Source organism: Lissotriton helveticus, chromosome 5_1, assembly GCF_964261635.1.
Source record: "Lissotriton helveticus chromosome 5_1, aLisHel1.1, whole genome shotgun sequence".
In the NCBI taxonomy this organism is placed as follows: domain Eukaryota; kingdom Metazoa; phylum Chordata; class Amphibia; order Caudata; family Salamandridae; genus Lissotriton; species Lissotriton helveticus.
This window is the reverse complement of record NC_136065.1, coordinates 343,421,024-343,446,438: the sequence shown is the minus strand read 5'-3', so window position 1 is coordinate 343,446,438 and position 25,415 is coordinate 343,421,024. Positions and strand designations below refer to the sequence as shown.

At 41.4% G+C, this 25,415-nt stretch overlaps 1 protein-coding gene across 3 annotated transcripts in view; it reads right to left on the bottom strand.

Annotated features, from left to right (window-relative positions):
• The window catches only part of PRKCZ (protein kinase C zeta), an 865,288-nt gene that overhangs the window by 106,043 nt on the left and 733,830 nt on the right, over positions 1–25,415 (bottom strand). For all 3 annotated transcript variants that reach the window (XM_078642457.1, XM_078642458.1, XM_078642459.1), the window contains 4 exons: positions 24,984–25,071; positions 19,731–19,850; positions 12,703–12,782; positions 4,891–4,980 (listed from right to left, as the gene is read on the bottom strand). In XM_078642457.1, the coding sequence (XP_078498583.1) occupies positions 4,891–4,980; positions 12,703–12,782; positions 19,731–19,850; positions 24,984–25,071 (378 nt within the window). The remainder of the gene's footprint in view (positions 1–4,890; positions 4,981–12,702; positions 12,783–19,730; positions 19,851–24,983; positions 25,072–25,415) is intronic.

The window sequence follows — 25,415 nt, the reverse complement described above, 5'->3', positions numbered from 1 at the left end:
TCCCTTAAATCTTGCTCAAACAAAGTCTGGACATCGCTGGACTAGTGGCAAGGATTTTTGCTCAGGGGGAAGAGGCCTAGGTTTTAAGGGACAGATGTAATTATCCATCTTTTACGTGGATGATGCCAAACACAATTTGTTTTATAGGCAATGCCAATGTGGGGTTATTAGCGGAGAGGTGCAAAACCATCCTGATGAGAGTAAATCAGAAATTGGTAGAATTTGGTGTAAAGGAGTCCAGTGATGAGGTAAAGGGTCTCTTATTTGGTGACTGCATGATTAAGAATATTGGAAAATATGTCCAAACTTTTACTAGTATGGACAAGGCACAATCAATATTTTATGAGAAGAGTGTTCTCGGGAAACACTTTTTATGGTCGGGCTGGGATGAGGGGGCAACCTCCCAGCCAAGTGTTTTATAAGTCCCACTACTCTGGAAACCAGAATAGTGGTTACCATGGAGGAAGCTACTACAGACAGTCTGCCTTTTATTCCCAGAGAGGAAGGGAAATAGACCTAGAGCATCAAGGGCCAGAGGTTAAGGCCCGAGCACAGCTTCAAGTCTAAGTGAGTATGAAGACACATTTTGGTTCTACCCTAGAAAGGGTTGGACAAAGATTAAGATTGTTTTAGATCACTGGGGAAAGATAACTGATGATCCATAGGTCATTTCAACGGTAAGGGGTTATATGATAGATTTGGATATGGAACCACACCAAGTGAAAGAACCAAGAGAATTGAGTTTTCAGAAGGGTCAAGAGGAGATTGTAACACAAAAAGTGGTAAAGATGTTGGAAAAGAATGCACTAGTAGAAGTAGACGAAGAAAATTAAAGTTTTGTCAGTACTCTTCTTTCCAGTGGGAAAGAAGGACAAAGGGTAGAGATATCTGTAAAAAACTTGAGAGGATTGAACCAATTCATAACCTACAGACACTTCAAAATGAGGGGTATCTATCTATTAAGGGACATGTTGTTAGAAGTGGATTGACTGGCCAAGCTAGATCTCAAAGACTCATATTTTACAATTCCGATTCATCCGGAAAGTCAAAGGATATTGCAATTCAGACAGAAAGGTCAGTTGTACCAGATTAAATGTTTACCTTTCGGCCTGCCGTCATCCCCTTGGGTTTCACAAAGATATTGAGACCAGTAGTAGGTTCCGAGAGAAAGAGGTGTGTGATTGATCGTTTATCTGAATGATATCTTGATAATGAGTCAAAACAGAGAAGGGTTGAGGGAATATCTAAATGATGTTAAGAGTACCTTTTGGAATTGCTAGGATTCATAGCCAACAAAGAGAAGTTTGTGTGTATTCCAATTCAAGCCCTGGAATTCTTGGTTTTTGTGGTAGACACGTTGAAGAGTCAGTGGCAGCTTCCACTAAGGAAGATGAAGAAAATAAAGAAGATAAGGAAAGTGATGAAGAAAGAGGACATAAATCTAAGGGATATGACACGTTAGGGAGTATTTTCATGCCCCTTACATTACAAGGCTTTACAGAGAATAAAGAGAGTTGCTTTCACAGGAGGCTTATGGTATGGGGACAGTCTTACACTGAATATGGAAGAGAGGGAAGAGTTGAGATGGTGGGTGGAAAATTTCGAAGCATTGAATTGGCATGCAATTTTTGGAACAAAGCCAGACTTTGATCTGGAAACAGATGCCAGTATGTCAGAATGGGACGCAATTTGCTCAGATCAGGATACAGGTGGAATATGTTAGAGAGGAAGGAACATATCCATTTTCTAGAATTGAAAGCAGGTTTGGTTGCGCTTCGCAGTTTCACACAATTGCAAGGAAAGTCCGTCTTGTAAAAAATGGACAATGTGACAGCGGTGACATATCAACACGTAGGAGGGGCAGATCAAAGACATTGGTAGACTTAGCAACAGAAATATGGGATTTTTGTCTGTAATACAAGATTGCTTTGAGAGAGGAGTATTTTCTGGGTATGCACAATGTGATGGTGGATTAGTATTTGAGAAACCAGACGGATGTCAGCGATTGGAAATTGAAAATAAGCCTTTTCCAATAAATGCAGAATCTACTGGGTCGGCTGGATGTGAACATCTTCACATCCAGGTTGACCTTCCAGTTACCAAACTATGTCAGTTGGAGGCCGTATCCGGTTGCAATGGCAGTGGATGCGTTTATGCAGGAGTGGTCAGTGATGAGAGCGTATGCGTTTCCCCCTTTCTCTAGGATACAGTGGGTTTTGCTGCAGAACAGGAGACAGAATTGTCAGATTGTCCTAGTGACGCCTTTTTGGAAGACTCGAGCATGGTTTCCAACTGCATTTCAGCTACCTATGGCGAGTTCTTATTTATTAAGGTCCAGGATGAGATTGTTAAGAGGAGTCTAAGAGAGAGATCATCCATTAGTTTTTTTGGGGTTTGCTCAGCCTTCTAGTTTGGAAAATATCAGGGTATCAGGAAGATTCACAGGACTTTTGGAATCTGCTGTAGGATTTCTCGACGAGGGTTGGGCTCCAGGCACTAAGAAAAGATACAAGAGTATATGGGCAGTTTGGTTACATTTGTGCATGGCATGGAACTTGGATCCTGTGAAAGCTGATGAAATAGAGGTGGCTAATTTTCTAGCAGAATGGTTTGATAAGGGGCTGGCTTTCAGAACAGACAATTGTTATTGCTCAGCAGCAGGCACAGGAGATTCCTTGGTTCAAGATATCTCAGTAGGAAGGAGCCCTTTAATTTGTAGGGTGATGAAAGGGATACGGTTGAACAGAGGACCAAAACTTCAAGTAGCAGTCGCTTTGGGGCGTAGATGTAGTGTTCAAAGTGTTTCAGGATTGACCTAGTAATAAGTATCTGGGTATAAGAGAGCTGTCCTGAAAGTTAGCAACTTTGTTGAGTTTAATATCCTTTAGAAGGGTGTCAGATGTTGGAGTTTTGGAAGTGACAAACAGTGGGAGTTCTGTTTAAGATTTGGTAAAGAACAAAAACCATGTCTACATCTGTTTTTTTATCCAAGTTTAGATAATTTGTCCAAGGTATGTGTGGCTAAATGTGCTAAAGAATATAAGGGTTGTATATTGGAAGAAGGCGTTCCGGAGTGGATCAATTATTGATTTTGTATTTTAAAACTTATCATGCAGTCATGAATGCAACCATTGCAAGATGGGTGAAGTCCGCTATGTAGGAAGCAGGTATAGATAGGTCTACGTTTATCATGCATTTAGTAAGGAGTTGGATGATATTATGAAGGCAGAGTATTGGTATAACGCAGAAACATTTCATTTAGGAAATTTTATTTTAGACCAATTGATCAAGTTTCACGCTACGTTTTGAGAAAATTTGAACATGCATAATGCTAGCCTCCTAAATGTAAATGTTGATTCTTGAAGGTTTACAGAATAAAGAATTGCAATTTTATTAAAGATCAGGAGGCTAGCATTATCCCACCACACCCTCCCAGGTAAGTGAAGGAGAGATGGGATTGAATTTTAATGGAAAATGCAATGTGAAGAATGATAATGCGGAATAATTGATTTATCCTGCAATTTGTGTTTTGGAAGGATACACTTCTGTTTGTATATTTTTCAGATCAGTAAGACATCAGAAGAAGAGGATAGTAAGGAGAAAACAAAGAAAAGGGGAAGAATATGGATGCCGGGGGGATTTATATGGAATTGAGAGTTCGTTTTCCATTGTGATGTAATTTGAGTTCTGTTGTTGGAACTTTTAATGGTAGCTGCTCAGAAGGACGTAAATAAAAGTCTGTGCATTACGCTAGCCTCCTTGTCTTTAGTAAAATTGCGATTCTTTATTTAGTAAACCTTTAAGAAGCGACATTCTTCCCTAGGGGCCCCTGGTCAGCGTCGACAGGGCAATGCACATAGCAACCCGGGGTTGAGAAATGGTTTAACAAACAAAACCTGGGTTGGCAGTGTATTATACAGTGAGATCTTATAACCACACCATATAATACATCAATTTCCTCACTTAAATGTACCAATTAACAGGAAGGAGTGGTAACTGCCGGCTGGTCCATGATACCATATGAGGCAAAGATCTACAAACAAGGCTATTGGACAAGAAATAGACTGACACCAGAGCATTGTAATACTTGTGCCAGGGAAAAAAAGAGATGGGCAAGTTCACAGACCACAAGCACTAGAAGTGAATAAAATGGCACAGAATGGCAAAATATATTTCAATGGTTGGAACATAACGACAGAAACACTACTTTTATTACAAAATCAAAATGTCTTCAGCTCGAACTGAAAATGAGGGGATCACATACAAGGAAAGACATACCAAACAAGCGACACAGCTGTGGAACACAATGCCATCAAGGAACAGCAGCATACCCTGCATTGTTCATCTCTACATTGTCACAGATTTGGCGGGAAGTAGTGAGACCATCCTCCCTGTATTCCCATTTAACTGTCAAAGGCTGTGGAAGGGAGTTAAATGGTTGTGGCTGTGGTGATCACTCAGACTTCCATTCTGCTAATGTCAGAAAACAGAGTACTATCAACTTGGAAAATAGCAACGCATGTACTTAACAGTGCATACATATGGCAGAAATGTGGTACAAAGCCCTATAAAAAAACAAGTTATTGTTATTTTTATCCATAAGTTAGCGGTCCATCGAGGGGAAAAAATAGAAAGTGCAAAACACTGTACACAGTAGTAAAGGTTATAAATAGTTGTAAGCAATCTATTTTAATGGCTGCCATCTTGTAAATGTATGATATATATATATATATATATATATATATATATTTACCCAGGGTGAAAAAATGTTAATCACAAAATATGAAACACATTAGAACTAGATTTAATGTAGGGCAGTTCATTCTTTTTTTAACAGCGCAGTTGATCTGAAGATCAAAATGATTAAGTAAAAGGTACATTTGTTCTTACCAGATCCCAATCTATACTGCGGAAAAAAGTGTGGGACTTGATATCGGAAAAACCGGTCTGAAGCTGGCACCCAAGTCTTTCTTTGGAATCCTGGCCATAAAGAAAAATAAGGGTTATATGAATAATAAAGACCATGCTGACATTTGTGCTAAAGATTATGAATGGCCATAATCTATGAAATTCAAGTTTTCTCTCTTTAGCACAAAATAGGAAAAACACCTTAGAATGATTTGTAAAATTGTCATTTTTTCCCACATTATCCAATCAATTTACATTTAGGAAGCTTAAGCAATGATGTAAAAAATAAAACAAACCGTCCCTGGCATAATCGGGTTCTTTATAATGACACTTGCTCAATTACTTCAAGTCCACTAAAAACGTAAAGTTAGCACACCAAAAAATGTACAAACAACGCCACAAAAGAGTTATAGAAACTAACAACAAAACACTCACCGTTAACATACTATCACATTTCTCTATCATTCAGAACCAAAAATGACAAGGATAGTAGGATAGTAAAAACCACATCAGCTAGAAACTGTAGAAAGCTGTGTAAAATTATTCACTCGGAAAAGATCAGTGATAATGGATCCAAGACCAGAATTGATGCTCAATTTGCACTGCTTCACCCAATGATACCTCTTTGGAGTGTAGGGATACTAAAAGAAAGGAACATAGAGGGTCTGAAACCAACTCTCATATGATTTGGCAAAGTCAATTTGCCCATCAAGAAGTGAAAACATTGTGCCTGCAGATTCACTACCAATAGCTGTCATACTTTTAGAAAAGTGTTTAATGAAAAATTAGGGGCCCCTTGCTTCTAAGACATCAGGGCACTACTGTTTTATCATTGTGACGCTAGGTCACTCAAGTAGGTACAATGAGGAGGGGTGTCTCAGTTGTGTGACTGCACCTTTGGAAGCCAGGACACTGACTGACATCTGAAACAGAATTCAGTTTGTAAATAAGTTGTTTTTGACATAGGAACAAATTGAATGTTCTTTGCTTCTCTTCTCTCCCATACACATGAGTTTTGGAAGATTGAAGACCATAAAGATATGATAGGTTGCCTAAAACATCTTCTGTCTTCCTGCCTTGCTTTTTGCTTGCCTACACAAATGTACAGTAGAAGGCTATAGTTCAACTGATCTTATTTGTAGACTTGATGAGGTGTATTGAGAAAGAATTGCGAAAAAGCAATTCTAAAAGTACCCGTGATGATGCGAATTATGTGCCAGGTCACTGTGGGGAAAATATTTGATCAAAAAGAAACCGCCTAAGAGTGCTAACTTTGACAGAGATTTGGGCTATTGAGAGGTTGAGTTATCAGACCATTTTGTATTTGGTAACCACTTCAGTGCCGAGCATAAGGAGATAATTCCTTCTGCAAAGGAAAAGGGTCTATCCAAATTTCCAGAGAATGTGTTCAAAGCTTCAACGGTCAAACTGCACAGTAATAAACAAGTCTGAGGGCTCATTCCTTTGCAGATTTTATCTCTACATTTTTTGTACTGATGAAAAGAAGGATCAAGAATATTGATACATTCACTGCAATTGACAGGCAGGCTAAAAGAAAAAAACTTTGCATTATCATTTCCTGCTACCACAATACTACACATGCTGAAGGTCTCAGAAGTGAAGGCATAAGTGAATGTACTTGCCCTTTGTAATGACAATATGATGGACTGAAAATAAGTCATTCACATGAACTGGTTTATAATTCCACAGTTTTTTGATCCTACCTTCACTTCAATAAGTTGTATGCAAAGCGTTTATTTGGTAAATTCAAGATTATGTGCTGATATTTTAATTCCAAGCACCATTTTGACCTGTGCATAAATCTGCATCCGTTCACAGGGGTAAGTCGGTCTTGCAAAAGACTGGAATGTTTAAGAAGTGAAAGGCGGTTCCAATGTTGTGTGTTTGACAAATAAAATCACGCTCAAACAACTGCTCAGGGGTGTGGAATTTATTAAAATATCTACTTGTCCATAGGACAGGTAGCTTCATAAATCTACTTGTCCTGTACAAAATCCACTTGTCCCTTTGGTGCCATGTCGCGCACCATCAAAAATTGGCAGCGCTCATTATATAGGAGCTCGGATAATAGCCTCTCTGGTTATGTCAGGCTTATAGTATAGAAGGATTTGAATACTAGTGATTTCCTTATTTTGCCTCTGTTCTGCAGATCTACCCATTCACCCTTTCATTCACCCACTGATATCTAGCATTTCACCTTTACATTGGCTTCCATGCATTCTTTCATCAGCCTTTCACCATTCCGTTTGTCAATTCATCCATCCACACATCCATATCCAAATCTACCCATCCATCCCCAAACATATCCATCCATCTCAGCCATCTGTCCATCCTTTCCCTCACCCATTCTTCCGCTCATCCATCAATTTACCCTTTCACTCTTCCATCCTTCTGCTCATCCATCAATTTACCCTTTCACTCATCCTTCCTTTTACTTACTGATCCATCCACCCTGCAATCCATCTATCTTTTCACCCTTTCCTTCTTCAACATATCCATCGTCCATCCACCATCCCTATCATCCATCCTTTCACTCATTCATCCATCTAGGAAGCACACTTCCACTCATACTCACTCATCTATCTACCCTTTCACCCACACATCCATCTTTTCACTCACTCACCCTTACACGTTAATTATAGGCCTTTGTCTGCTGAGCTGCAGACAGAAGAGGCTCATCAAGAGCTCCACCTCCACTGTAGCTGCTAAAGCGAGTGGTTCACGATGCCCTTGGGGCCCAATTAATCCTTCCAGCTCCAAATCTATCATTCAAACGCATCCATCCACCCTTTCTTCCATTCATACATCCATCCTTTCGCTCATCCATACATCCATCCACTTTCACCCCTCCATCCACCCTTTCACTCATCCCTCTATGCAGCCATCCTTTTGCCCTTCCATCTTTCACCCTTCCATCCTCCTTTCCACTCCTATCCATCAACCCTTTCACTCATCCCTCCATCCATCCATCCTTTTGCTCTTCCGTCTTTCACCCCATCCATCCTCCTTTTCACTCATATTCATCCACCGTTTCACTCATATCCATCCTCCCTTTCACTCATCCCTCCATCCACCGTTTCACTCAACTATCCACCCATCAGTCTATCCATCCTTCCTCCCATCAATCTATCCATCTTTCCACCCATCAATCTATCCATCCTTCCACCCATCTATCCATCCGTCCACCCAGCCATCCATCCACCCAAACATCCACTCCATCAGCCATCCACCCATCCATCAGCTATTCATCCACTCTTTCTCTCATCCATCAATCCACCCTTTTATTCAACCATCCATCCTTTCACTTATCCATCCACTTTCACCCCATCTTTTCACTCACTATTTCACTCATCCATCAATTCGTTTACTCATCCATCCTTGCATCCATCCTTTCACTCATCCATCCACTTTCACCCCATCTTTTCACTCACTATTTCACTCATCCATCCATTTTTTCACTCATCCATTCTTACATACATCCTTTCACTCATTCATCCATGTATATATCCATCCACCATTTCAGGTTAATTATGAACCTTTGTCTGGACCTGCAGAAAGAAGTGGCCCATTAAGAACTCCACAGCTGCTGTAGATGCTACAGCGGTGTGTTAAGATGCCCCTGGTGCACGCACAAAGTGAGTAGAGAGGCCCAGTGCAAGGAGAGACATGAAGGTGCGCCTGAGGATTGCATCAATTCCACATGGGCACATTGATTCACTTTAATGTAAGCCCTGGATGCGGGAAAAATATGAGAGGCCAAGGGGAGCAGGTCAGGGTAGTCAGAGGGGGCAGCAGAGTGGGGTGGGGTGGGGTGGGGATAGCAAGTACAGGCACTGAGTGAAACGTACAGGCAAAGCAAAGTGTAAAAGAGGGTTGTGCAGGGGCTGCACGAGAAGGGAAAGCATGAGCTTTATCCTAGGCCCCCAGAGGCGAGGGTGAGGAGGGTTCTTGGGGCCGATTTGAGGCCCAAGGGTAAAGCACAGAATAAAAGGCAGGGGGGTCACAAGGTTAAAGTTAGAGCAGGAGCCATGAGGCCCTTAAGGCAGCCTCTTACATTCCAGTGATGTCTGTGTTCTGGAGCTGCATCGCGAAAAAAATGAAAGGACCAGGGGAGGGCCTGGAAGCCACACAAGAGCCTCGGGGAGAAAGCAAAAGACTGTCTACTTGTCCTTTGGACAAGTTAAAAATGAAAACCTCTTGCCCTTGTAAGAAATCTAGATGTCTCGGGCGTCGGGAGATAGGAATTCCCCACCCCTGAACTGCTTGATCATTGTTGCTTGGACATCTAGGTGAAAGCTCATCACTTGAAGCATGTCTACCCATAGAGGACTTCTCTGTTTGTATATAATAAACATTTGTATGCAGTGTTTCACATACATATAATATAGTTTGTCAGCTTTCACCCATTATCCAACTATACCTTGAAGCATAACAGAGCTCAGCTACATTTACCCTTCCCATTCACCCTCACAACAGGATGGGTTACATTAAGGTGAATATGAATAGGAGCTCCACTACTATGATGAGACTTTCAATAAATGTTCCTTTGGTAGTACTAAGTCCTCCTTGCCATTGTCTTTTAACAAAATAGTTTGACAGCATGATACCCGGAACAGTCTCCAAAAGCCTGGAGCATATATGTTATTTCTATTAATTTATAGTATGTGCCCCCTGTGACAATCGTTGACACCAGTGAAGTATATTTGATGCTTCTTCTATTTCTAGTGGGCAGCTATTGTCTTGTTAGATGTTTCTGAAGAGTGTCTCAAGATTAATGTATCACATCTCACTCCTCCATTGTTGATCTGGTAAGGAGTGAAGTATATTACAATGGGACGACATACTGTTTTCCTGGCAGGGGTAGCGAAAAAGCAGCTGCTGGTTTTAAAAAGCTGCGCTGGCCACCGTGGTGGTCCCAAATGACTTGGTGTCTAGATTGTCTATGTACACACTACATTTCTAAATCGGAAACAGTGCCTATCCCTCATCGAAGATGTTAATATTGAGGACTTCATCATTTGTTCTTCTGTGATTAGAACTACGCTCGATATTTAGATAGTCATTGCCCCTTTGGACTTATCCCCCAGTTTGGCAAGGCATATTCTGTTCCCTCTGGTATGAAGTGGTGTGAAAATCCCAAACCACTTTGCCCTCCCTTTTAACCAATGGAATACATTTTGAAACATCTTATGGTGGTGAAGCATGGGGAAGGTTGAACTATGGCTGATCTTATGTAAAAGATGTAATGGGGGTCTTCCTCCCTTTTGATCTTTCAACTTTTTATTTAGTTCATCCGCAACCCTCTTGGGATGTTTGTGGAGAGTTAGGGTCTAAGATAGCCTTATACTCTTGGGGCATAGGCAACAGTAGTTGACTCTTTTTCTGTAGCTTTGCATGAGTTGTAAAATGAAAGTTTTTGATCCTGGACGGATTGAATTGTCCTGCAAGACCCATCAAACAGGTATACTTATTGGTTGCCAAGAGCCTTTATTAAGGTAACAACCACAATAGAGATGATTATATGTGGCACTGGGGAACCATGAAGTGGTAACCCCAAGTCTGCAAATGGCGGCATAAAAAAGATGTGCACTACAGCAACTATGGTGAACAAAGGTGGATGGAGAAGGCTTAGTAAAGACGATATTAGGTAAGCAGGAAAGAACTGTCCAGATGCTGAGGGAAGTGCAAGTGTCTAATACAGTGATGCCAGGGCAATTGAGAGGGAGGATCCTCACCCATCATTTAGACTTTGGTCTTGGGGTTTGTGTTCAGCCCATTTTGACTTTTGGGAGGAGAGATTCTCATCATCTGATTCTGTTGTTCCTTAATATTCAGATCTCCAAAGCATTTGTGCCTTTTCAGTGAGCATTCTGAGCTAACAGAGGCATGTTTTTATTTTTGAAGGGTGACACATCCCTTGAAAAAGGCAGTAGTCTACTTGACCATTTTTGCTCTACGGAGAGAAGTTCTTTACTTCAAAAGGTTTCAAACAAATGAATTATTTCCTGGATCACCAGTAGCCTTTAAATAAGACTATTCTCTTCTGCAATAACGGAGACATGTTGCGATGGTTAGATTCATGGCATCGGCTCCTACAGGTATCCCTCAAAAATAGGGAGAAGTATTTTTGGAGGTATAGAGCCTCACAAGTGTATGCTATTTAGTCAGTGGTGGACTTCTTTCACAAAGTGTTTTTCTTTGTGAAGGTCTTCAAGTGAGTAGGAGTTCACTTTCGAGATTTCATATATAGACTTGTCAGAAAAAAATCAAAATGGCCTTTGGGGAGGCAATAGAATAAATATGCTCTGACTGGTTGGAGTGTAAATATAGCAAGAGTTTCCAGTCTGACACTGGAATATTAAAGAAAATAACCACAAATCAATTAAAAAAAGAAATTCTGGAAAATCTCAGTTAACTCACTCGACTTCACAATCTCTTCTAATATCAATGAATGATAAACAACAGACGTAGAAAGAGTCAACATTTAAATCTGTCTTTTTATGGTCTACTTTATAGGTGCCAAAGCAACAACACAAAGACCAGAAAACTACATAAAGCACAATACACTCATTTTACAGAGTGGTTTATTATGCCAACCCATTTCCTTTTATGCTTCATTCGAATCAATAAGGTAAATTATGTCTCTTAAAAAGATCCAAAAAACCTTCCTGTTAAAACCCTGAATTCCCTATTGCATGTCACGTGGGGTAGCTGCCTTCCCACCTCTGTGAAGGCAGACCAATGAATCCAAAACTAGGTTTTGTATGGTAGATCTAAATTCACTTAATGCATAAATATGTAAGATAACCTTGAACTGTACATAAATGTTTGAAGCAATAAGAAATGTAGAGATTTGGACACACGCACACCACATTTCAATAAGGCGGACTCCTAAAATTCCCCACATTCCTGAGTAAGATACAGATGTATTTAATCAGAAATCTGGCTGCCAAGATTAGTGATGTTTTGTTGAGATCCAAAACCTTCCCTTCCACAGGGAAAGCATATTTGTTCTGCTAGGAGTGTTTGAATTAGGGACATAAGTGGTGAGGAAGGCTTGAATATTGTACAATATCCGTCTAGTACTGGAATTTAAAATCTGGATCGTGCTTGCCTTGAAAATTCAAAGCTCGTTAATCACCATGGGGATAAGAGAATGATGGGGCGAAGTAAAGAAATACACTCCCAACAACTCATTGAAAAGGCATTTTTTTAGATGGATTCTGTCTGGAAGCCTGCATGGCTTGGTATTTCAGCAGTCAGAAGGCCAATGTAGTGATGAGCGCCTGATGTAATTCTTATATCCACAACACTGAGGCCTTAAGGCATAGAGCATTTGCTGGCTCGTCTCTTCTTCAAGACGCTCTCTGGGCAGAGAGATACTATTTGACATAATCCATTACTACATTTAGCATGCTTCTTTTAAGAAATTGCAGAACTTCATCCCACCCTGTTTCCTTGTGAAATACATTTCTATTCATTTCTATTTGGAGCTTTCTATGGTGCCCACAAGGACATCCGGTGTTCACCTGCAGTTATTTCAAGTTTGCTGAGAGAGCCTATGCTGAACAAGCTCCCATCTTGCAGCATATATTGCCAACGTAAAGGACAATTCACATCATCCCATGAAATACAAACATTTGGAGATTAGTTTGCATAAAATCAGCTGCCTTTACAAACCAATGAATAAAAACACTTTTTACAGCCTCCATTTATTTTCTACTTGGCTAAGTGGAAGCTTACAGTATACAAACACAATCCAGTAGGACTCACCTTATTTAAAAATCCTTTTAAGACGTTGGAGGCCTTAACAGAGAGGAACCTTGGAATTCGGATTGGCTTCTCCAGGATGACTGTTAAAAGTTAAAATTAAATAATATGGTAGTAAAAAAATCTGTTTTGTGTCCACCCCACCTTTCATAACCAGCAAATTCAATTTATAACCCCCATTCTGCAATCTAGTACATGAAAGATGCAAGCCAGTATGTTTCACAAAACACAAACAGATTTTCACTAAATGAACTTCATGAGTGGACGGTGAAGTTTTAAAGATTGCCCTCAAAGTTGAGCCAAGTTTGCAAACTTTGCAGTTCAAGCATGTTATGAAGTCTGCTGAGTTTCACAACGTCACCCAACTTCGCTTCTATAAGTTTCAACCCCCCAAAAAAGTTTGTGCAAGAAAATTCTGCAAGTGCTTTTTTAAAAAAAATATATGATTTTATTGTTTTTCTCCAACTTAAGTAAAACACTGTCCAAAAAGTTAATACAATTCTATCCCCTCACCCTCCCCAACACCGCATGAAGTACAGAGGAAATAAAAAAAAAGTAATAGTGGACCAGTCACCCCGGATGTTTATGTGCTTTTTTGGTCAGCCCCTACCTGAATTGATTGGTTTCTCAAGGTCCATGCATTTTTCTAATGGATGGGTCTGAACTGGGGAGACAAAGAACGATGATGGATTCAACCTAGATCTGTCACTGGTGGTGAGTGTCGGAAAAGTTTCAATCCTCCGTCTATCATCTCCTTGTGTTTGATTTGTTCGCCCTACGTTGGCAGGGTATTCCCAGACGTGGGTCCCTTGCTCACATTGCCCCTGGATTCAAGCTAGCCTTGCTGAGGAGGGGTGTTACCCCGAAACCGGTCCCAGGTTGCTTGTTTCAGGTCCAGGAAAGACATGGCTTGGCAGTTCGGGCTGGACTGTTCCCACAGTAACAGGATTCAAGACTGATTTGCATTTGGCTGGGTCTGAACTGGGGAGGCGAAGTGGGGTAAAGAATATTGATGGATTCAACCCAGATCTGTGACTGGGGGTAAGTGTTTGAAAAGTTTCAGCGCTCTGCCATCATCTCCTTGTGTTTGCTTTCTCTAATTCTGCCATCCATTCTTCCAGGGATGGGGCTTCAGCAGCTTTCCGTCTGGCTATGTCCTGTTTGGCAATGCACAAGAATCAGCTATAGTAGAGTTCTTTTGCATCCATTGCTTTTTGGGTTAGTCGTAATGTGCAGGAGAACGAGTTTGGGGTCACAGTGTAGAGATCACCACGAGATGTTCCTAAGACAAGTAATGATTCCCACCCAAAACAGGGCCAAGACCGTGCAGCCCCATGTTGTGTGTAGGATGTCCCCATGGTGTCCAGAACAGCGTAGACATAGTCGAGAGGTAATCACTCCCATATGCTGCAGCCTGACCCGGGTGAGATAGATCCTGTGTTGATATTTAAATGATAGGAGTCTGTAATGGTAGAGTCTCTCAGTGAGCTTAGGGCTTCCCTCCAGTCATTGTCGTCCAGCATTCCCGGGTCCTTTACCCATGCCTCCCGCAATGTGTAAAATGTGTAAAGGTATGTATGATCAATGATTTTTATATGAATGATAATTTGTGTCGAACAGGTGGGGTTAGTAGGATTTAAACTTACAAGGGGCTGAATTCCGGCAGCTCTGTGGGGCATAAGTGAGTGTCTGAGTGATAGAACTGGGTTTTCTGGAGCCCGTATTCCTCTTGTAGATATGAAAAGGATCTGATGGTATTCCCCATCATCATGACCCCCACAGTGGAGATAGCGATAAGGTCCCACTTGTCAAAACCCTCCAATGCAGTCCCTTGCAGTAGCCAGCACTGAGTGCATGGCAGTGTTTCATGCCTTAGATGTCTAATCCAGTCCAACACAATGGCTGAAAAGTATGGCGCCACATCTGGTATACTACTTTTGTCACTGAGGGGAGTGAAGAGGGGTTGGGCCTTCATATAGGCCATGTGCGATAATGGTTTTCTGCATCTCCCAGTGCTCTGAAGAATATGATGGGGAATTTGCGCCCTTGAACCACCACTCATTTAGTACCACCTGGTATGATGCTCTGTAATAGGAGAGACTATCAGGTTTGGCCAGGTCATCGTCAAATGTTGTCTTGAAACATTTGAGTAGCGAGGCATCACCATGTTGTGATGGGTAAAAAAGTTCCCGGATATGGGCTAAGGAAAGTTTTGGAGTTGATACTGTAGACGGGGAAGACCGACAGTCTTAAAAAGATTGCCAATGTGCCCATTAGGGAAAGAGGAAGTGTAGACCAGAAGCCAAGTTCCTTTTCCTCTCTGCTGAGGTGAGGTTGCTATTCTCTGTAAAATAGACCCCCCAAGTACTGGAACCCAGTCATACTTATTTTCATATCTCTGGCCAAAGATACAGGCTGTCTCTGGTTTCCCAGGAGATACAGTAAGTATTTTGCCATGTTGTGCACTGTCCAGAGTGGTTCCCAAAGATCTGCAAGATCTGGAGGGTTCATGGGCCTGACCATTACTGCTCTGCCAAGAAGATGAGAACATTGTCTGCATACAGTGCTATCTCATCTGACACACCGGGGCATCACTCAAACCCCTGGACCAGCGAGTCTATCCTTAGCCATTTTGCTAGGGGTTCGAGAGCAAGTTAAAAAAGAAGGGCTGACAGGGTACATATCGGTCATGTGCCCTGTCAGATCGGAAACATAGGGAACACTGAGCCTCTGACGTGTGCCATGAGTTTACCGTAGAGCAGTCTGACGAAGCCTATAGATCGTGGGGCAAAGTTAATGATAGTAAAGAGTCCAAATGGGTACGTCAAGCCCACCAAGTCAAATGTCTTGTGAAAATCGAAGAGGAGTAATGCCTTCTATCCTGGACGCCAGTGCCAGGGCATCTTGTACACATGGCTTGGCCTGACATGAAGCCAGATTGGTCCAGGTAGTCCAGAGTAGCCACAACTTTCAGCAGTTGGTTACTCAAGGCTGTTGCCCATATTTTCACTTCCATGCTGAGAAGGGAAAATTGGGCAGTAAGAGGAACAAGTGGCGAACAGGCCTGTCTTAGGAATTACAGCCATGTCTACTAGTCAGAGGTCTAGTGGAAGTTGTGCACCCTTGAGGGCAGCAGTGAACGTGGCCGTCATTGTCTGTCCCAGTCAAGACCAGTATGCGCTGTAGAATTCTACCAGGGCTCAGGATTTTACCTGTCTGAGGTTGGGTCAAGGCATCTTTCAGCTCCTCCAGTGGGAAGCACTCCTCCATATGGTAAGCACTTTGATACTAAGAATTGGTAAGAATTTGGCAGGTCTGTATGTCACTCTTGTGAGAGAACTTGAGAATAAAGGTTTCTTCACTCAATCGTATCTTCTTCATATACATTTCCTTCCTTGACATGCCAAGTCCCTATTCCTGAAATACAATCACTGAACCCAATTTATCACAAGCACAATGCAAATACCTACACTGCAAACTGCAAATAATACATCTTTGCAAACCTCTGAAATAAAAGAAGTACAAGAACCAATTTTGAATTAGTATAAGGCTTATGTTTGTTTGAAAATAATCATCTGAATTATTTAGCCACTTTTGATTGGAAGAGAGGCCCCAGCTCTTGACCAGCAACCTGATCCAAACCCTTCCAATGGTCAGCTCCGCTCACTCCTTCCATCTCGCTAAGGCAAGACTCCTTGGGTTCCACGGAAACATCAAGCAGTTCTTCCTCCAGATCATACTCCAAGTGATGTCCACTCCCCTCTGGAAAGCTGGCAGTCAGGGAGACATCACCCTGGTTGCACAGTAGTCTTCTGGGCCATCCTGCTTTGGTCAGTCTAAACTTGGAAGTGGAACAACAAGTGGGTCAACAGACCCCATTTCTATACAAAGTCGGTACACAGGGGATGTGGATTGTATCTGTCTTTGCAGCACCAGTTTGGAGCGGTTACCCTTTCCGGTGTCTTTCGCAGGTTGTCTTCCAGCCGCAGCTTTTTTTTACTTTTGTGACTCTCTTCACTGCAGGGTCATCTTCCAATTGGAGCATCCACCAAAGATTCACAAAGAGGTGAGGGCAGGCTGCACTGGACTACTGACAGCCACACATGATAGTGATTAAAAAATGGAACAGAGGCTGCTGCCCTTCTAAAGGGCTCTTCACACCTTGACAACAAACAGCAGCCCCACTCCCCACCCCTGCCATCCTCCAAATGCCAGTCTCAGGAACCCTAATCAGTAGTCCTCAGTAGCAGAAAGACCCTAATCGAATTTCTAAGGGGATGCATGTCTCCTCTTTCCCCACTTCACTATCTGGATTCCCTCAATGCAGTCTAAGGAATGTCAGTAATGCACTTCCACTGTCTAGAAAAGCAACCGTACCTTCATCTTGTGCACATAAATAGGCTAGTGGCTTCCAAAACAGAACCCAACCTTTGTCACTCTGGTTTACTCAGGCATTCATGCAATTCATACCAAACTCCACTAGAATGCAAGCACACCTCCAGGTGCATGGGATTTGACACAAGGTGTCTGGGTTTACCGTCTGCAGTAGAACTTTGGGTGAATGGGCCAGAAGGCACCCATGCACATGACATCGTTAAAAAAAGACTTGGCAGATTATAATCAAAATAAAACATGGGATATTATCACCACTGTGCTACACGCGTGAAATCTAATACAGCTCTAGAACCAGTGGTAAATCAAGTGCAGGCCTAGGACTTCGTGTACATACTTTATTAGACCAAGCAAAAATCTGAAAACCAGGATATCAAATACTCGCAGTCAGACACGCTTGGCAGGGGTCTCGACCATACACCTTGCATGGGATATTACTGACCCAACAAGCTCCCTCTCATTTAGAGCGCAGTGGCCTTTGCAATTTGGTAGTTTCGGAATGTCTGCCCTCCACCCAAGCATAAAGTATTGGACTATGGTGACAAAATTGGTAAATGAAAGCTGTCCTAAAATCAAGTTGTGCAGAACAGCTAGGTTGATGCAGTATCAACTCTAGAGCTGGAAACTACAAAGGAATGCGTACTGAATGTGTGTAAGGACCACATGTGCCTGAGAAAATAGCCTCTTCTCGACTTCTAATGTAAGTCATCCAAGAACATAGAAATTAATATAAAGTTCCATAAGAAAAATAAATAGAGCGAATAATACTTCATACACAATTGAAAAAGTCCAACAGACTAATTTTTGTGTTATAAAGTGTGCCCTCATGTGGAGGTTAGGGATACCAGGAACTGTTTCAAAAATTACTTACTATAACAATATAGAATCACAGATTTTCATTGCACAAGACTTCCATTTCATGTTGATGTGTTTCAGCAGTTTGTTTTCTTAGGTCAGGTTCTTTCAAGCAAGGACAAATATATCAAGCTATTTGTTAGGGCAAACAAAAGAGAACACGTTGGGGTCTTAAATAATCACCAAAATACTCTGCGGTTCTCAAATGGAAATTCAATGTCTGTGGTACAATATTGGAAGAGATTTTTCTTGGTTTGGATAATTTATCCTGTTTCACATAGGGTACAGTTACCTTTAATATAATGGAACAACCCAAGAACATCTTGGGCCACAAGCTCAGGCATAAAGATTCTCAGATGTGATCCTTGGACCATCATATTTATCTTCCATTTAAAGAAGAGAATAAAAATGCACATAAAAAGAAAATTTCTGGTCTTCGAATTTTGCAAGAACTAATAATCGGTGTGCCATTTCTTGTATTCATTTTCGCAATACACTGTTTATTAATTGTTGTATGAATTCCATTAAAAGATGAGAGCATACTCTGATCTTTGGCTCTGCCATAACTTGGAGGGAGATACCAGTTGTGTCCCTTATACATTGAAAAGTACAAAGTAACAAACAAATGTTGCAGCCAGTGTCACACTACTCTAGAAAGCCTATAATTCCTCACATCTGGAAACATTCAGTAACACGATGGCGGAGAATTCCTGACCTGATAATAAAGAATTTCTTTCAAGGGAATCTGTGTACTCACCTGCTAACAATCGTAATTGTATTAATTATTTTCTTTTAATTCACAGGCGATGTCTTGTATTGAAGAGCTGATGCGTGGTCAGCTAAGTTGGTAGATAGTTACGGATACAATCAAAGCATGCATCACACAGAGTGGCTGCAAGAATGTTTATAAAGTTCTGTGGGGGGTACATGAATACAAAACCTCTCAAGCATGGGAAAGAGTAAACTCACAAGTCAATGCAGACAAAACATACTGCCATGTGCTTGCCTTTAACTGAGGCCACTGTACAGGTAAAGATTCTCGCTGGAGTGGTCCTACATATCTTTTAGATGGTAAAGCGGGGTCAGGCTTCCATAGGATGACCAACAATGAATCTGGGAGATGAATAGGAGGCACAGCGAAGTCTTCTCGTTTGGGGGTGCTGGGTAGGGGTAGGTCTCAAGTCCTTATCCTCTGAACCAATGCCACTTTAATGACCTCACCAATGAACACAGAAAAGTGATGCCCTGGCTAATGTACCTTTCGGTCCAATGCACCTGCAGTAACTTTGTATTATGAAGGGGCTAACAAAGTGACATGATAGTATGATACAAAATGCCAGGATAAATAAAACTATCAATCAAGACATTTGTAGAGCACGCTACTCACCCGTGAGGGTCTCAAGGCGATAAATAAGGTATATCCCAAGGATCTCTAAAAATCGGGATACCCAATTACCATATCTTGTTTCATAATATGAAGAATTCTGTGATCTCATTGAAAGAAGCCTTTCCCTTGTTCATAATTTACTTGTTATGGTGCATTTTCATCCATGGATGGGGAGGAGGCACCGACATGGCTGCTGCCTACTCAATACGTACACAAATATAATAATCTAATGTTGTAGTATTACAACTACTGTAGAAGAAATACTTGTAATGATACAGGAGAATTATTTTTTTCAATTATGGGCATTTTTAATCTCCGATTCAGAGCAAAAATTAAAATGTCAATAAAATCAGTTTCAATTACAGAATGAGCTTTTCAGATAAACTCATGTACCCACCTTGGAACAGGTAATCTTCGGTATTCATGTCTGGATTGTCAGTTATGATGTCAAAAGGCGACCTTCCTGCCATCATTTCAAACATAAGCACACCGAGGGCCCACCAGTCTACACTGAAACCTATACATAGCAGAAATATAATTAAACATCAGTTAATATTTTAAACATAAATGAAGATCATTCAAATTAGTTTTCCAAACGAGAGATGCCTGAGGTACACATAACATTCAATCCTTAAAGTGTTATGCAGTAATTACATTTATGGAAAAAAAAGCAGTGGTTACCTTAGAAGCATGATGTGCCTAATCTAGTACAAGGGATCTACTAGGACACCAAGGGGTGATCCAATTCCTGACTCTCGAGCCACACATACTTATGGATAATGACCACGGCATCTCTCCGGTTGCCATTTTCCAGTTTGCTCTTCTTGGTCTCCAGAGGAACGCCAGATGACCCAGTATATTACTCTTTCCCGGTCTTCTGACATCTTTCATAAGGCTATAATTACTTACCGTTAAATACATTACTCTCAGTTAATTCTTCTTCATTATAGTCCTAAACATATTTTAGTCACTTATTACCGCTTAGTCTGAAAAATTAATGTCTGGAACTCGGTCTTAATCAGATCCGGGGAACTCTTACTACTTCTCCGTTTAAGAAATTATCTGAAGACTAAACTCTTCCAGCATTCTCCTTGTCGAACAATTACCCCCATGAAGGGAACCCACTATTCCTTTCCCTCCGCAGCCACTGCAATCCTGTCTATTCCTCTTCCACTAACCCTCTACTCACCTCTTTAAAACGGCTCCCAACCCCTTTCAACATCCCCCTGCCTTCTCCTTTATGTCCCACAATATCCTAATCTCTAGTGTGCGCCACACATCTTAATGAGCATTCCATTTCTCAGTGGGTAGGTTTGTACCTTAGCTCATACATACATGCGTTGCTTACTTGCCTCATGAACTGTGTTAATTTACCACCTGGTAGCATTTGTAAAGCAGTCTACACCTTGGGTGTCTCTACGCATTAGTGGTATTACATCTGCCTCAATCACAGGATAACCGGAATAACTTTAAGTAGGGATGGATTAGATAGAAACCAGGGAGTTTTTATGTCTCTATATTACCTCTAATCCCATCTCCCCTTCAGTGTATTTCCGGTTAGAATCCGGACTTCTCCAATTAGGATTATTGAACAATTAGAAATTTTTAAATCCACAAACGTTGAGCTATTTCACACAAAACTTTACAAGATTGCTCGGCCTTGCATTTACTTGGAATGTTTTTATAGTTTTTTTCAGTTAGTAAATGTCTATTTTATTTGGGCTTTTGTAAAGCAGTACTAGCACCCTTATTTGAGACTCAGGGCACTTTGAGGCATACAGACATGCAAATGGGGCATAATAGTACATTTGTGTTGCAGAACCTTGGTAGTAGGAAACCCGTCTGCTGACCAGTGAGGGTGGTGTTACCGGTACGTACCCTCAATCGAATATGTGCGCAATGTGACAAAGCTTTACAGAAGAGCAAGGGTCCTAGGAAGTCTAGGTGAAGAAGGAAGACTGGCTTGAGCATCTGGTTAGGCAGGACACAGAGACTGAGTCTGCAGAGAAGTTTGGATTATCTAATTACCAATGTGCAGATGCAAATCCGAAGGATTTTTAGTACAATTTTTGATGGTCATTTTTCAGTCTCTAGCCTTAAAGACAGAGTTCCACGGGAAGCAGCCCTAAACATGAAATGACTCACTCTTAAACGGAGCAAAATGAAGCTCACCAGAAACGTATAGTCTAGCTGTAGCTTTGGCAGACAGGGAAAGATGCCTCTAATGGGACCAAACATTGTTCTTGAATTATGATCTGGAGGAAAAGCCTTCAGAAACATATGTTCAGATCCGATCTGTAACACAGCAACACTTTCTATTCTGAGACAACTAATAACTGAGGTTAAAAATGTTTTATGACGTGCTGATGCATTTAGAGGAACAGTATCTTCAGTAGTTATACCTGTGGCCACCGTCTTCAGTCCTATCTTCCGATTACAGGAACCTGGACTCAGACTAGGAACTCAACCAATCAATGTGGGTTTGTGTAATCACTTTGGTCGCTTGCAATGTGACCCCAATTTAAGAGTTGGCACTAAGTTGAAATGCTCCCATCCCAAGTGCCTGCAATCTACATGCAAGTGCCCTGTGCCGAGCCCCGGACTGCTTATTTATTTCATCGGTAATTTCCCCGGTGAGCTGGAGCCTTAGGAGCCTAGTTTATGAAGGCCAAGGGCCGCTCTTGGAATCTCCTCTACTCTTCCTGTTCTTGGAATCTTCTCTACTCTTCCTGCGCCCTAATGTTAATTGCAGCAGGCACGGTGAGTGATTCAGGAGACATGGAGGAAAAGAGAGTGAGATAAGAGAGAAGAAGGGAGAAGGGTTGGTTGGGTTGAACATTTTTGCCAGGACTGCTTTTGCTTCTTCCTTTGGAGTGGACCCACTTGTGGATATCGGGAGCACTTTGATACCAAGAATTGGGCAGGTCTGTATGTCCCTCTTGTGAGAGAACTTGAGAATTAAAGTTTCTTCACTCAATCGGATCTCCTTCATATACATTCCCTTCCTTGACATGCCAAGTCTCTATTCCTGAAATACACTTGTAATCAGTGAACACATTATTTATCACAAGCACACATCTATACAAGTGCAATGCAAATAATAACTACAATGCAAATAATATATCTTTGTAAATTTCTGAAATCAAACAGAAGTGCAGGGACCAATTTTGAATTAGAATAAGGCTTATGATTGTTTGAAAATAATCATGATCTGAATTCTCTAGCCAAGAACTGAGGAGTGTTAACCTTCGCTACTTTTGATTGAAGAGAGGCCCCAGCTCTTGAACAGCAACCTGTGAAAGCCCCAGGTAGTTCCAACGAATTCAGGAGCTGCTGTGGCTAAATCGAAAGTAAAGAACTGTAATGTCCTTGCATGGTTTACTTGTTTTCATGTAAAGAGAAGTGTTCTTCATCTTTTGCTTATATGTACTGATTTGACAAGATTACTACATTTTGCCTTTTACACTGAATTTTGAAGAATAAGAAAAAAAAATAAACAAATTCAGAATTTAGTCCTGAGTCACGTATAACTAACTTCTTCTAACACAGTGAGTCAGAGGTATGTTTACGTATTCGGATTTTGCTGCCAGCTGGTGACGAAACCCCCCTTTCTAAATTCTTCAGGAAATCCAGCATAAATGTGCTTACAGGTCTATTGTTCCAACGCGTTCAAGCTACAGAAAGGCCACAGTAAATCTTTTGACACTTTATTAATTCAACATTTGAGGGTGCTGCTGTGCTATGAACCTGTATTTTTTCTTTGTAGCTGTTGAAGGGGGAAGAGATAAGGATATGCTCTATAGCTATTAGGGCATTTTTTCCTGCAGGTAGGAAGTGTTCATACAATGATTTGCAGCCCTGCAGGAATAGCTGAATAATCGCACATTCAGCCCTTATCTGCTGGAAAGAAGGATTCATCTCTCGGTAGATTACATAGTCTGCAAGATCTGGGCACTTCCCCTCCCCTCCCCTCCCCTCCCCTTTGCGTTTCCCAGTGACTACCATATTTCCAATACATTGCTTAGGATTCAACACTTGCAGTTAACAATGTACCTTATGCGGCAAAGATTGCAATTAAAGTTTGTTCAGATAAATGGATGACATCTAGTCCCCTCTCACTCTTCCAGGTTTGCTATGAAATAAGAAAACCTTTCAAATACCGAAAACCCCGCTAACAAACATCAAATATCACTGTACCCCACCCACTTGTGAAGTGATTTAAACAGGAGAAGGTGAGAAAGCAGATATTTAGCAGGCACAGCAGGTACTTCTCAATTCCTTGAAATACGAGGCCGGTCAGTTTTAGGAGAGTGCTCTGATTTCTGGATTGACTACTGTGTGATCAAACATATGCACCTTTGAAATGTGCACAACATATTCAGATTATGAATAGTGGTTATTTGCACAACTCTGAATTTGGAATTATCCATACTATTCTATTATTTGGTGGGCACTTCTCAAAATCTGTTCTTTCTTGCACTCTAGCTTACATTTGAAAACCACAAAAGGAGAGAAGTTTAATTGATAATAACATGTGTTCTACTATTCTGTCTTCCCACATTTCTACCGATAAAAATGGAACCCCACAACCTCAAGCCCCTCACCTTGCAGGCGGATGCAATGTGTGACTACTCTTCAGTGGGGTTACTTGGAAGCCATCTCAAGAGACGTCCTTTTTGGGTTAACTACAAAGATTGTACTGCGCGTCCTAAATGGTGCCGTCGGAGCCCAACCTCACAGCCCCGTTGCCCCTGCACCCACATCTGTAAAAGCATTTACTCATTTCTATAGAGCAAACCCAGGCAAATGAGGGGACACGGCCATGAGATAAGGCAGACGCAAAATGTGCTTCCAGGAGATCAATATTACAGGAAGAGCAGCACAAACTGTAACCCTACTACAATGTAATGTCCAAGGGGCACTAAAAACGCCTACAAATTGCGTCCTAAGGACACTCCTGTACTTAATGTGTAGTATTGCTATCAGTATACCCCTTACATGACGGTGCACATTTCAAATCAAGCCTTGGTAAAGCCAATCGTTGCCTTGGTAAAGCCAATCGTTGCCTTGGTAAAGCCAATCGTTGTGGTATGTGGATGTCGAAAAGGGTTTCTAAAGGTTCACTAAGGGTACCAAACAGGCATAGACAAGGCAGCACTCCGAGCGCAATGCATTCAAATGATCAGAACGGGTAATGTGGAAGCAAAATTCATGCAAGCTTTCCTCACAAGGTGAACAGGCACAGTGCAACAGCAGTACAAGCTTCCCTAACACTCAGCAGGTAGAAACAGGTAGCATCAGTGGAAACGTGCTACACACACTGCACAGTTACAACCCGGACAGGAGAAATAGAAGTATCCATACACAGAGAGCAAGAGAGAGAAGCCTCGCACCCACAGGATTTTAACCCCCAATGTGGTGGACCAGAAGTTCACGTCTTCCACATAAAGAAGCAATGCCTGGGACGTCACCTTCTCGTCCTCTGTATGTAAGAGGTTACCATTGTTGCAATAAGGAACTACACATTTCCCCAACTAATTTAACAAATTGGCTGAAGAATGCAAGAGACATCATGATGTGTGTTATAAATGTACATTTACAGTTAATGATAGAAAACCAATGTATCCTTGGATGGGAGAAAAGCACTTACCGTATTCCTCTCCTCTTAAAATCTCAGGTGCAATATAATTTGGCGTTCCACAGAAAGTGCTTGTAGTGTCACCGGGTCCCAGCCCCTCCTAAAATGATAGAATTGTTTTACAGCATCAGTGAAATGTGGCAAATAAACTAACATTTTTTAACTAAAAAGGGCTCTCATCTAGAGTGCCTTTGAGAGAGTGCGCACCTCAGCAGATCACATGGATGCGCCACAAACTGAGTATATGCTTAACTGACAACAATGCAGATGGACACAACTGTGGAATACTTAGTATGCAATCCAGAACAAACAACAAGCATCCATCTCCGCATCTTTATCCACTCGCCAAATCTGCATGGACTGTAGACATGAACAGTGAATTAGCTGTATATAATCTGAGATTGACCGGTAAACAAGTGAACCAATGCATGCCTTATGTTGATT